The sequence below is a fragment of the Oncorhynchus gorbuscha genome, linkage group LG21 (genome assembly GCF_021184085.1).
Source record: "Oncorhynchus gorbuscha isolate QuinsamMale2020 ecotype Even-year linkage group LG21, OgorEven_v1.0, whole genome shotgun sequence".
Taxonomy (NCBI): Eukaryota; Metazoa; Chordata; class Actinopteri; order Salmoniformes; family Salmonidae; genus Oncorhynchus; species Oncorhynchus gorbuscha.
This window is the reverse complement of record NC_060193.1, coordinates 9,036,505-9,050,426: the sequence shown is the minus strand read 5'-3', so window position 1 is coordinate 9,050,426 and position 13,922 is coordinate 9,036,505. Positions and strand designations below refer to the sequence as shown.

The following is a 13,922-nucleotide window of genomic DNA, read 5'->3' as shown; positions in this document are numbered from 1 at the left end:
TATTCACTACATAGTGTTGTATACCTTATTCACTACATAGTGTTGAATACCTTATTCACTATAGTGTTGAATACCTTATTCACTACATAGTGTTGTGAATACCTTATTCTTATTCACTACATAGTGTTGAATACCTTATTCACTACATAGTGTTGTAGACCTTATTCACTACATAGTGTTGAATACCTTATTCACTACATAGTGTTGAATACCTTATTCACTACATATACCTTATTCACTACATAGTGTGAATACCTTATTCATTCACTACATAGTGTTGAATACCTTATTCACTACATAGTGTTGTATACCTTATTCACTACATAGTGTTGAATACCTTATTCACTACAGTTGTATACCTTATTCACTACATAGTGTTGAATACTTATTCACTACATAGTGTTTATTCACTACATAGTGTTGTATACCTTATTCACTACATAGTGTTGTATACCTTATTCACTACAATACCTTATTCACTACAATACCTTATTCACTACATAGTGAATACCTTATTCACTACATAGTGTTGAATACCTTATTCACTACATAGTGTTGATTCATACCTTATTCACTACATAGTGTTGTATTCACCATAGTGGTGAATACCTTATTCACTACAGTATACCTTATTCACTACATATTCACTACATAGTGTTGAATACCTTATTCACTACATAGTGTTGAATACCTTATTCACTACATAGTGTTGTATACCTTATTCACTACATAGTGTTGAATACCTTATTCACTACATAGTGTTGAATACCTTATTCACTACATAGTGTTGATATACCTTATTCACTACATAGTGTTGAATACCTTATTCACTACAGTATACCTTATTCACTACATAGTGTTGTATACCTTATTCACTACATAGTGTTGAATACCTTATTCACTACATAGTGTTGAATACCTACACTTATTCACTACATAGTGTTGAATACCTTATTCACTACATAGTGTTATACCTTATTCACTACATAGTGTTGAATACCTTATTCACTACAGTATACCTTATTCACTACATAGTGTTTAGTATACCTTATTCACTACAGTATACCTTATTCACTACATAGTGTTGTAGACCTTATTCACTACAGTAGGCCTTATTCACTACATAGTGTTGTATACCTTATTCACTACATAGTGTTGAATACCTTATTCACTACATAGTTTGAATACCTTATTCACTACAGTATACCTTATTCACTACATAGTGTTGTAGACCTTATTCACTACAGTATACCTTATTCACTACATAGTGTTGTATACCTTATTCACTACAGTATACCTTATTCACTACATAGTGTTGAATACCTTATTCACTACAGTATACCTTATTCACTACATAGGTTTGAATACCTTATTCACTACATAGTGTTGTATACCTTATTCACTACAGTATACCTTATTCACTACATAGTGTTGTAGACCTTATTCACTACAGTATACCTTATTCACTACATAGTGTTGAATACCTTATTCACTACATAGTGTTGTAGACCTTATTCACTACATAGTGTTGTAGACCTTATTCACTACATAGTGTTGAATACCTTATTCACTACATAGTGTTGAATACCTTATTCACTACATAGTATACCTTATTCACTACATAGTGTTGTAGACCTTACCTTATTCACTACAGTATACCTTATTCACTACATAGTGTATACCTTATTCACTACAGTATACCTTATTCACTACATAGTGTTGAATACCTTATTCACTACATAGTGTTGTATACCTTATTCACTACATAGTGTTGTAGACCTTATTCACTACATAGTGTTGTAGACCTTATTCACTACATAGTGTTGTAGACCTTATTCACTACATAGTGTTGAATACCTTATTCACTACATAGTGTTGTAGACCTTATTCACTACAGTATACCTTATTCACTACATAGTGTTTAATACCTTATTCACTACAGTATACCTTATTCACTACATAGTGTTGTATACCTTATTCACTACAGTATACCTTATTCACTACATAGTGTTGTAGACCTTATTCACTACAGTATACCTTATTCACTACATAGTGTTGAATACCTTATTCACTACATAGTGTTGTATACCTTATTCACTACAGTATACCTTATTCACTACATAGTGTTGTAGACCTTATTCACTACATAGTGTTGAATACCGTATTCACTACATAGTGTTGAATACCGTATTCCCTACATGCTCTTTTCAAGGAATAGTGTGCCATTGAGGACCCAGCTTCTGGATGAGGCTGTGAGTAGATTATCTCTTTACTAATGAGCCACAACCCCTATCAGGAACAATCTTCTCACCGCCACATTCTGTGTGTGTGTGTGTGTGTGTGTGTGTGTGTGTGTGTGTGTGTGTGTGTGTGTGTGTGTGTGTGTGTGTGTGTGTGTGTGTGTGTGTGTGTGTGTGTGTGTGTGTGTGTGTGTGTGTGTTGGACCTCTGCAAGAACTATGAAATTCAATCAAGGTACACAATGACTTCCTGATTGCCCATTTATAGGATCAGATGTATTCACTGGAGAGGGATGGAGAGAATGGGATGGAGAGGAGAGAGGGGGTGGAGAGAGGAGAGAGGGGGATGGAGAGAGGAGAGAGGGGGATGGAGAGAGGAGAGGAGAGAGGGGGATGGAGAGAGGAGAGAGGGGGTGGAGAGAGGAGAGGAGAGAGGGGGATGAAGAGGAGAGAGGAGAGGAGAGAGGGGATGGAGAGAGGAGAGAGGGGGATGGAGAGAGGAGAGAGGGGGATGGAGAGAGGAGAGAGGGGGATGGAGAGAGGAGAGAGAGGGGGATGGAGAGAGGAGAGAGGGGGATGGAGAGAGGAGAGAGGGGAATGGAGAGAGGAGAGGAGAGAGGGGATGGAGAGAGGAGAGGAGAGAGGGGGATGGAGAGGAGAGAGGGGGATGGAGAGAGGAGAGGAGAGAGGGAGGGGGATGGAGAGGAGAAGGGGGATGGAGAGGATGGGGATGGATGAGGAGACGAGGGAGGGGATGGAGAGGAGAAAGGGGAAGGATGGGGATGGATGAGGAGAGGGGACGGTTAGGGAGAGGGGGATGAGGAGGGATTGGAGAGGGATGGAGAGGAGAGAGGGATGGAGAGGACAGAGGGGGATGGAGAGGAGAGATGGATGGAGAGGAGAGAGGGATGAGGAGAGAAGGATGTAGAGGAGAGATGGGTGGAGAGTAGAGAGGGATGGAGAGGACAGAGGGGGATGGAGAGGAGAGATGGATGGAGAGGAGAGAGGGATGAGGAGAGAAGGATGTAGAGGAGAGATGGGTGGAGAGGAGAGAGGGATGGTGTGGGGGAAAGAAGAGGAGAAGAATGTCTCACCGCTGGCGATGGAGAAGAGGTGTGTCCTCCAGTTGAAGGTAAAGAACAGTCCTCCCACGGCCATACAACCCAGAGCTCCATTAAACCCTGACAGCCCGGAGTACAGGGCCCCGTGACGCACTGACACCGACAGACCTGTAGACACACACAGTGTTATTCTGTCAGATATGAGTCACACAGGCACTGAGAGATAGTTAAAATGTGTGAATGTGCAGTACCAGACGTGTCCAGGAGGGGGAGATAGATACTCATGTTTGCTGGAAGATTATCGCTCCCTCTCTTTCTTCCTCTCACTCCCTTTCCCCCTCCACCCTTTCCCAGCTAACTCTCCCTCTCTCCTTTGTTCCCCCTCCCTCACTCTCTTTCTTCCTCTCCATTTTCTTGTCTTCCCTTTGTACTGTCTCTCCCTCTCACTCCCTATCCCCCTCCCCGGTTTCATATCTATCTGTCTCTCCCTCTCTCTTTCATTCCCCCTCCCTCCATCTTTCTTTCTCCATGTTAGCTATTTCCTTAGTAACAGTATATTTGAATGGATGTCAATAACTAACCCACCACACTGTAATTGGTCAAAGAGTTACATGTTTGTAACTCAGGTGCCTTTTTGTCAAGTCCAGGCGTGCAGTCATGTCTTTTCTCAGGAGAGGCTTCCATCTGGCCACTCTCCCATAAAGCCCAGATTGGTGAAGTCCTGTAGAGACTGTTGTCCTTCTGGCAAGTTTTTCCATCTCAGTAAATCAAATTAAATCATATCGAATGGTATTTGTCACATGCTTCGAATAGGGGTAGACCTTACAGTGAAATGCTTTCTTTACAAGCCCTTAACCAACAATGCAGTTGTTGTCCTGGTGCTACATAGCCAGGTCTCTGACCTCCTCCTGATAGGTTGACACATTGTTGTCGGTGATCAGGCCTACCACAGTTGTGTCATCATCAAACTTAATGATGGTGTTGGAGTGGGTGAGGAGGGGACTGAGCACGTACCCCTGAGAGGCCCCTGTGTTGAGGATCAGCGTGGCAGATGTGTTGTTACCTACCCTTACCACCTGGGGGTGGCCCATCAGGAAGTCCAGGATCCTGTTACAGAGGGAGGTGTTCAGTCCCAGAGTCCTTAGCTTAGTGATGAGCTTTGTGGGCACTATGGTGTTGAACGCCGAGCTGTATTCAATAAACCGTATTCTCGCATAGCTGTTCCTTTTGTCTAGGTGGAAAAGGGCAGTGTGGAGTGCAATTGAGATTGCGTCATCTGTGGATCTGTTGGGGCGGTATGTGAATTGGAGTGGGTCTAAGGTTTCTGGGATGATGGTGTTGATGTGAGCCATGACCAGCCTTTCAAAGCACTTCATAGCTACCATTTAGGCAGGTAACCTTCACTTTCTTGGGCACATAGACTATGGTGATCTGCTTGAAACATGTAGGTATTAAAGACTCTTGTCCTGAACCCACTCCTGTGTTGTCTTAGCTGTGTGCTTAGGGTCGTTGTCCTGTTGGAAGGTGAACCTTCGCCCAGTCTGAGATCCTGAGGACTCTGAAGCAGGTTTTCATCAAGGATCTCTTTGTAATTTGCTCCATTCATCGTTGCCTTGATCCTGACGAGTCTCCCAGTCCCTGCCGCTGAAAAACATCTCCACAGCATGATGCTTCCACCACCATGCTTCACGGTAGAGATGGTGCCAAGTTTCTTCTAGACGTGACGCTTGGCATTCAGGCCAAAGAGTTCAATCTTGGTTTCATCAGACCAGAGAATCTTGTTTCTCATGGTCTGAGAGTCTTTACGTGCCTTTTGGCAAACTCCAAGCTGTCTATCATGTACCTTTTACTGAGGAGTGGCTTCCGTCTGGCCAATCTACCATAAAGGCCTGATTGGTGGAGTGCTGCAGAGATGGTTGTCCTTCTGGAAGGTTCTCTTATCTCCACAGATGAATTCTAGAGTTCTGTCAGAGTGACCATTGGGTTGTTGGTCACCTCCTTGACCAAGGCCCTTCTCCCCCGATTGCTCAGTTTGGCCGGGTGGTCAGCTCTAAGAGGAGTCTTGGTGGTCCCACACTTCTTCCATTTAAGAATGATGGAGGCCACTGTGTTCTTGTGGACCTTCAATGCTGCAGACATGTTTTGGTACCCTTCCCCAGATCTGTGCCTCGACACAATCCTGTCTCTGAGCTTTACAGACAATTCATTCGAACTCAAGGCTTGGTTTTTGCTCTGACATGCACTGTCAACTTTGGGACCTCATATAGACAGGTGTGTGCCTTTCCAAATCACGTCCAATCAATTTAATTTACCACAGGTGGACTCCAATCAAGTTGTAGAAACATCTCAAGGATGATCAATAGAAACAGGATTCACCTGAGCTCAATTTAGAGTCTCAGAGCAAAGGGGGTGAATACTTATGTAAATAAGGTATTTTTGTTATTTCTTTTTAATAATCTTTAAGAAAATCTTAAAACCTCTTGTCATTATGGGGTATTGTGATGTTGTTATGGGGTATTGTGATGTCATTATGGGGTATTGTGATGTTGTTATGGGGTATTGTGATGTCATTATGGGGTATTGTGATGTTGTTATGGGGTATTGTGATGTCATTATGGGGTATTGTGATGTCATTATGGGATATTGTGTGTAGATTGATGAGGAAAAAAATGATTGAATCCATTTTAGAACAACGCTGTAACATAACAAAATGTGGAAAAAGGGAAGGGGTCTGAATACTTTCTGAATGCGTTGTAGAGAGAGAGGGCGTGAAATGGAGAGAACTTATCACTGAAAGATACAATAGACTACACACACACACACAAATGTATAAGAATGAGCACACACACAGATACGCAGACAGACACACACACACATGTATATTCAGGGTCGTAACCATGGAAACCTCAGAGATTGAGTGTAGGAAAAAGAATCGATGTAGGTTACGGATATCCAATGACGCAATGGCGTTTCCCGACTCACACACACACACACACACACACACACACACACACACACACACACACACACACACACACACACACACACACACACACACACACACACACACACACACACACACACACACACACACACACACACACACACACACACACACAGACCAACCGAGCTCCCAGACAAATCAATACTATCATCCAGACTTATTTATGTCTAACAAAGTAACCAGACATACATACGGACGGACGGACTATTCTATTGGTTATCTAGTCGCTGTCCTATTGGTTATCTAGTCGCTGTCCTATTGGTTATCTAGTCACTATTCTATCGGTTATGTATTCACTATCCTATTGGTTATCTAGCCGCTATCCTATTGGTTATCTAGTCACTATTCCATTGGTTATCTGTTCACTATCCTATTGGTCATCTAGCCGCTATCCTATTGGTTATCTAGTCACTATCCTATTGGTTATCTATTCACTATCCTATTGGTTATCTAGTCGATATCCTATTGGTTATCTAGTCACTATTCTATTGATTATCTATTCACTATCCTATTGGTTATCTATTCACTATCCTATTGGTTATCTAGTCGATATCCTATTGGTTATCTAGTCACTATTCTATTGGTTATCTATTCACTATCCTATTGGTTATCTATTCACTATCCTATTGGTTATCTAGTCGATATCCTATTGGTTATCTATTCACTATTCTATTGGTTATCTATTCACTATCATATTGGTTATCTATTCACTATCCTATTGGTTATCTAGTCGCTATCCTTTTGGTTATCTATTCCGGCGCCGACAGAGATGGCCGCCTCGCTTCGCATTCCTAGGAAACTATGCAGTTTTTTGTTTTTTTACGTGTTATTTCTTACATTAGTACCCCAGGTCATCTTAGGTTTCATTACATACAATCGAGAAGAACTACTGAATATAAGATCAGCGTCAACTCACCATCAGTACGACCAAGAATATGTTTTTCGTGACGCGGATCCTGTGTTCTGCCTTTCAAACAGGACAGCGGAATGGATCCCATGCTGCGACCCCAAAAAACGACTCCGAAAAAGAGGGAAACGAGGCGGTCTTCTGGTCAGACTCCGGAGACGGGCACACCGTGCACCACTCCCTAACATTCTACTTGCCAATGTCCAGTCTCTTGACAACAAGGTTGATGAAATACGAGCAAGGGTAGCATTCCAGAGGGACATCAGAGACTGTAACGTTCTGTGCTTCATGGAAACATGGCTCACTGGAGAGACGCTATCCGATGCGGTGCAGCCAACGGGTTTCTCCACGCATCGTGCCGACAGAAACAGACATCTTTCTGGTAAGAAGAGGGGCGGGGGCGTATGCCTTATGGCTAACGAGACATGGTGTGATGAAAGAAACATACAGGAACTCAAACCCTGGGTCTCGACCCCGCCCTGTGCAACTGGGTACTGGACTTCCTGACGGGCCGCCCCCAGGTGGTGAGGGTAGGCAACAACATCTCCTCCCCACTGATCCTCAACACTGTGGCCCCACAAGGGTGCGTTCTGAGCCCTCTCCTGTACTCCCTGTTCACCCACGACTGCGTGGCCATGCACGCCTCCAACTCAATCATCAAGTTTGCGGACGACACAACAGTGGTAGGCTTGATTACCAACAACGACGAGACGGCCTACAGGGAGGAGGTGAGGGCCTTCTGAGTGTGGTGTCAGGAAAATAACCTCACACTCAACGTCAACAAAACTAAGGAGATGATTGTGGACTTCAGGAAACAGCAGAGGGAACACTCCCTATCCACATCGATGGAACAGTAGTGGAGAGGGTAGCAAGTTTTAAGTTCCTCAGCATACACATCACAGACAAACTGAATTGGTCCACTCACACAGACAGCATCGTGAAGAAGGCGCAACAGCGCCTCTTCAACCTCAGGTGGCTGAAGAAATTCGGCTTGTCACCAAAAGCACTCACAAACTTCTACAGATGCACAATCGAGAGCATCCTGGCGGGCTGTATCACCGCCTGGTACGGCAACTGCTCCGCCCTCAACCGTAAGGCTCTCCAGAGGGTAGTGAGGTCTGCACAACGCATCACCGGGGGCAAACTACCTGCCCTCCAGGACACCTAAACCACCCGATGTTACAGGAAGGCCATAAAGATCATCAAGGACAACAACCACCCGAGCCACTGCCTGTTCACCCCGCTATCATCCAGAAGGCGAGGTCAGTACAGGTGCATCAAAGCTGGGACCGAGAGACTGAAAAACAGCTTCTATCTCAAGGCCATCAGACTGTTAAACAGCCACCACTAACATTGAGTGGTGGCTGACACTGACTCAACTCCAGCCACTGACACTGACTCAACTACCAGCCACTTTAATAATGGGAATTGATGACTGGAAATGATAGCCCCTTTAAATGCCATATCACTATCTCACTTTAAACAACTGTACCATCACCTTATATATCCTTATGTACATATTCTTTATCCCCTTACACTGTGTATAAGACAGTAGTTTAGGAATTGTTAGTTAGATTCTTGTTGGTTATTCTGCATCGGAACTAGAAGCACAACGTATCGCATTAACATCTGCTAACCATGTGTATGTGACAAATACAATTTGATTTGATTTGATTTTTTGACTATTCTATTGGTTATCTATTCACTATCCTATTGGTTATCTAGTCGCTATCCTATTGGTTATCTAGTCACTATTCTATTGGTTATCTATTCACTTCTAGTCCCTATTGGTTATCTAGTCACTATTCTATTGGTTATATCCTATCCTATTGGTTAGTGGTTATCTAGTCACTATCCTATTGGGGGTTCTGCAAGGAGGCCAGTCTGAGGACTCAGTCTAGGCCATGGTCGGCGGAGGCCAGAGCTGCTAGGTGGACTATCCAGGGACGCGAGGAGAGGGCCAGACTAAGACATTGACTGAGTGGGGTCCACGTCCCAGCCAGAGCCGCCACCATGGACAGACGCTTTCCCGCGCCGGAGCCGCCACCATGGACAGACGCCCACCCGGACCCTCCCTATTGTTTTGAGGTGCTTTCAGATCCGGAGTCCAGTCACCTTAGATCTATCTACCTGCCTGAGGGGTGTTCTGTCACGCTCCTGGTCGAAGTATTTTGTGTTTATCTTCATGTATTGGGTCAGGCCAGGCCATGGTGTGGCATGGGTTTTTGTATGTGGTGTGTATATATTGGGATTGTAGCTAGTGGGGTGATCTAGTCAAAGTCTATGGCTGTCTGGATTGGGTTCTCAATCAGAGGCAGGTGTTTATCGTTGTCTCTGATTGGGAACCATATTTAGGCAGCCATATTCTTTGAGTTTGTCATGGGTGATTGTCCTTAGTGTCCTTGTTCCTGTCTATGTGTTAGTGTACACAAGTATAGGCTGTTTCGGTTTTCGTTACGTTTATTGTTTTTTGTAGTGTTTGTATTTAGATTCGTGTTACATTTGTTTATTAAAACATGGATCGCAATCTACACGCTGCATTTTGGTCCGACTCTCCTTCACACCTAGAAAAACGTTACAGACTGGGACGGAGGTTCACCATCCAGCAGGACAATGACCGTAAGCATACTGCTAAAGAAACACTTGAGTGGTTTAAGGGGAAGCATCTAAATGTCTTGGAATGGCCTAGTCAAAGCCCAGACCTCAATCCAATTGAGAATCTGTGGTATGACTTAAAGATTGCTATACACCAGCGGAACCCATCCAACTTGAAGGAGCTGGAGCAGTTTGGCCTTGAATAATGGGCAAAAATCCCAGTGGCTAGATGTGCCAAGATTATAGGGACATGCCCCAAGAGACTTATAGCTGTAATTGCTGCAAAAGGTGGCTCTACAAAGTATTGACATTGGGGGAGTTGACATTGTAGTTTTTTTTTTGTCTTATTTCTGGTTTGTTTTACAAGAAAAAAATATTTTGCATCTTCAAAGAGGTAGGCATGTTGTGTAGATCAAAAAAATCTATTTTTAATTCCATGTTGTAAGGCAACAAAATAGGAAAAATGCCAAGGGGGGTGAATACTTTCGCAAGCCACTGAAGGTGGCAGATGAAGAGACTTGATTCAGTGACCAGACGCAGGTTGATGTTAATTGTCATAAGTCTGGAGGCAGAACTGAGCGGTTTCTGCTAGATGGGCCGGATCAATGTCTTGGGGGCTACAGTGCCTTCAGAAGCTATTCCCATCCCTTGACTTATATCACATTTTGTTATGTTGCATCAAGAATGGATTAAATATATACATTTTCTCACCCCACGATGACAAATTGAAAACATGTTTTTATTTATTTTTGCTAATTAATTGAAAATGAAATACAGAAATATTTAATTTATATACGTATTCACACCACTTTGTTATGACATTCCTATTTCCTCCCCTCCTTCTCCCCTTTGTTATGACATTCCTATTTCCTCCCCTCCTTCTCCCCTTTCCTATGACATTCCTATTTCCTCCCCTCCTTCTCCCCTTTCCTATGACATTCCTATTTCCTCCCCTTTCCCTCCTTCTCCCCCCTTTCCTATGACATTCCTATTTCCTCCCCTCCTTCTCCCCTTTTCTTTATGACATTCCTATTTCCTCCCCTCCTTCTCCCCTTTCCTATGACATTCTTATTTCCTCCCCTCCTTCTCCCCTTTTCTATGACATTCCTATTTCCCCCTTTCCTCCTATTTCCTCTCCCCTTTGTTATGACATTCCTATTTCCTCCCCTCCTTCTCCCCTTTCCTATGACATTCCTATTTCCTCCCCTCCTTCTCCCCTTTCCTATGACATTCCTATTTCCTCCCCTCCTTCTCCCCTTTTCTATGACATTCCTATTTCCTCCCCTCCTTCTCCCCTTTCCTATGACATTTCCTCCTATTCTCCCCTTTCCCTATGACATTCCTTCTCCCCTTTCTCCCCTTTATGACATTCCTATTTCCTCCCCTCCCTCCCCTTTATAACATTCCTATTTCCTCCCCTCCTTCTCCCCCTATGACATTCCTATTTCCTCCCCTTCGTTATAACATTCCTATTTCCTCCCCTCCTTCTCCCCCCTTGTTATGACATTCCTATTTCCTTTGATCATCCTTGAGAATGTCACTACAACTTGATTGGAGTCCATCGGTGGCCAATTCAATTGTTTGAACATGATTCAGACAGAATCACAACTGCCTGCATAAAGGTCCCATAGTTGACAGTTCATGTCAGAGCAGTAACTTTACCGTGTCCAAGGACCTGTCTGTAGATCTGAGATATTGTGATGAGACAAGAATTGCCTTCGGAATGTATTCAGACCCATTTACTTTTTCCAGATGTTGTCTACTTCCGGGTTGGAGCTAGCGGTCGCATCCGCACTTCGCTCCGCAGGTAGTATAACTTTTTCATTACATTTCATTACATTTCATTATAGTACAACGGTTTGATTTGTCTAATCTTAGCAATTTCTTCTTAGCTTGCTACATAGCCGTCTTCGTATTAAAGATAATTGCGTAATTATCGTATTTCGTCGGCCTAACGTAGTCTACACTGGACGTTTGCTAGCCAGCTAGCAAACGTCCACCGAATAGCAGCACTGTAGAAACTATTACACTCAACTGAACGACTTGATTAGTGTAGTGTTAGCTAGCTACATAGCTGTCTTTGCTGTCTTCATATCCAAGATAATTGTGTAGTTTAGAGTGTGTAGTCTTAGAGTGATTATCTTAATTTACCGAGGTTAGCTAGCCAGCTATTTGTCGTCCTTAACGTAGGAGACACTGCTAGCTAGCCAACAGCTAGCCAACGTCTACCGAATAGAACAACCCGGTCGCATTCCGCTTCGCTCCACAGGTAGTATCACATTTTCACTTCATTTCATTACAGTACAACTGTTTGATTTGTTTGATCGTAGCTAGCTACATAGCTAGCTACATAACCGTCTTTGTATCAAAGATAATTGTGTAGTCTAGAGCGATTTTCTAGGTTAGCTAGCCAGCTATTGTCGTTCTTTTAACGCAACGTAACGTAATCAACACTGCTAGCTAGCCAGCTAGCCCCCGAATAGCAGCACTGTAGAAACTATTACACTCAACGGAACGACTTGATTAGTGTAGTGTCAACAACGCAGCCACTGCCAGCTAGCCTACAAAGTCAACAACGCAGCCACTGCCAGCTAGCCTACTTCAGCAGTACTGTATCATTTTTATCATCTTAGTCAATAAGATTCTTGCTACGTAAGCTTGACTTTCTGAACATTCGAGACGTCCACTTGTCATTCCAATCTCCTTTGCATTAGCGTAGCCTCTTCTGTAGCCTGTCAACTATGTGTCTGTCTATCCCTGTTCTCTCCTCTCTGCACAGACCATACAAACGCTCCACACCGCGTGGCCGCGGCCACCCTAATCTGGTGGTCCCAGCGCGCACGACCCACGTGGAGTTCCAGGTCTCCGGTAGCCTCTGGAACTGCCGATCTGCGGCCAACAAGGCAGAGTTCATCTCAGCCTATGCCTCCCTCCAGTCCCTCGACTTCTTGGCACTGACGGAAACATGGATCACCACATATAACACTGCTACTCCCACTGCTCTCTCTTCGTCCGCCCACGTGTTCTCGCACACCCCGAGAGCTTCTGGTCAGCGGGGTGGTGGCACCGGGATCCTCATCTCTCCCAAGTGGTCATTCTCTCTTTCTCCCCTTACCCATCTGTCTATCGCCTCCTTTGAATTCCATGCTGTCACAGTTAGTTCCAGCCCTGCTGTCACAGTTACCAGCCCTTTCAAGCTTAACATCCTTATCATTTATCGCCCTCCAGGTTCCCTCGGAGAGTTCATCAATGAGCTTGATGCCTTGATAAGCTCCTTTCCTGAGGACGGCTCACCTCTCACAGTTCTGGGCGACTTTAACCTCCCCACGTCTACCTTTGACTCATTCCTCTCTGCCTCCTTCTTTCCACTCCTCTCCTCTTTTGACCTCACCCTCTCACCTTCCCCCCCTACCCACAAGGCAGGCAATACGCTCGACCTCATCTTTACTAGATGCTGTTCTTCCACTAACCTCATTGCAACTCCCCTCCAAGTCTCCGACCACTACCTTGTATCCTTTTTCCTCTCGCTCTCATCCAACACCTCCCACACTGCCCCTACTCGGATGGTATCGCGCCGTCCCAACCTTCGCTCTCTCTCCCCCGCTACTCTCTCCTCTTCCATCCTATCATCTCTTCCCTCTGCTCAAACCTTCTCCAACCTATCTCCCGATTCTGCCTCCTCAACCCTCCTCTCCTCCCTTTCTGCATCCTTTGACTCTCTATGCACCCTATCCTCCAGGCCGGCTCGGTCCTCCCCTCCCGCTCCGTGGCTCGACGACTCATTGCGAGCCCACAGAACAGGGCTCCGGGCAGCCGAGCGGAAATGGCATCCTTTCACTCCCTCCTCTCTACATTTTCCTCTTCTGTTTCTGCTGCTAAAGCCACTTTCTACCACTCTAAATTCCAAGCATCTGCCTCTAACCCTAGGAAGCTCTTTGCCACCTTCTCCTCCCTCCTGAATCCTCCTCCCCCCCCTCCTCCCTCTCTGCAGATGACTTCGTCAACCATTTTGAAAAGAAGGTCGACGACATCCGATCCTCGTTTGCTAAGTCAAACGACACCGCTGGTTCTGCTCACACTGCCCTACCCTGTGCTCTGACCTCTTTCTCCCCTCTC

At 44.5% G+C, this 13,922-nt stretch overlaps 1 protein-coding gene across 2 annotated transcripts in view; it reads right to left on the bottom strand.

The window, feature by feature from the left end:
- Window positions 1-13,922, bottom strand: part of si:dkey-183c6.7 (urea transporter 1) — a 42,987-nt gene that overhangs the window by 4,396 nt on the left and 24,669 nt on the right. For both annotated transcript variants that reach the window (XM_046318812.1, XM_046318811.1), the window contains exon 6: window positions 3,334-3,468. In XM_046318812.1, coding sequence (XP_046174768.1) covers window positions 3,334-3,468 — 135 coding nt within the window. The remainder of the gene's footprint in view (window positions 1-3,333; window positions 3,469-13,922) is intronic.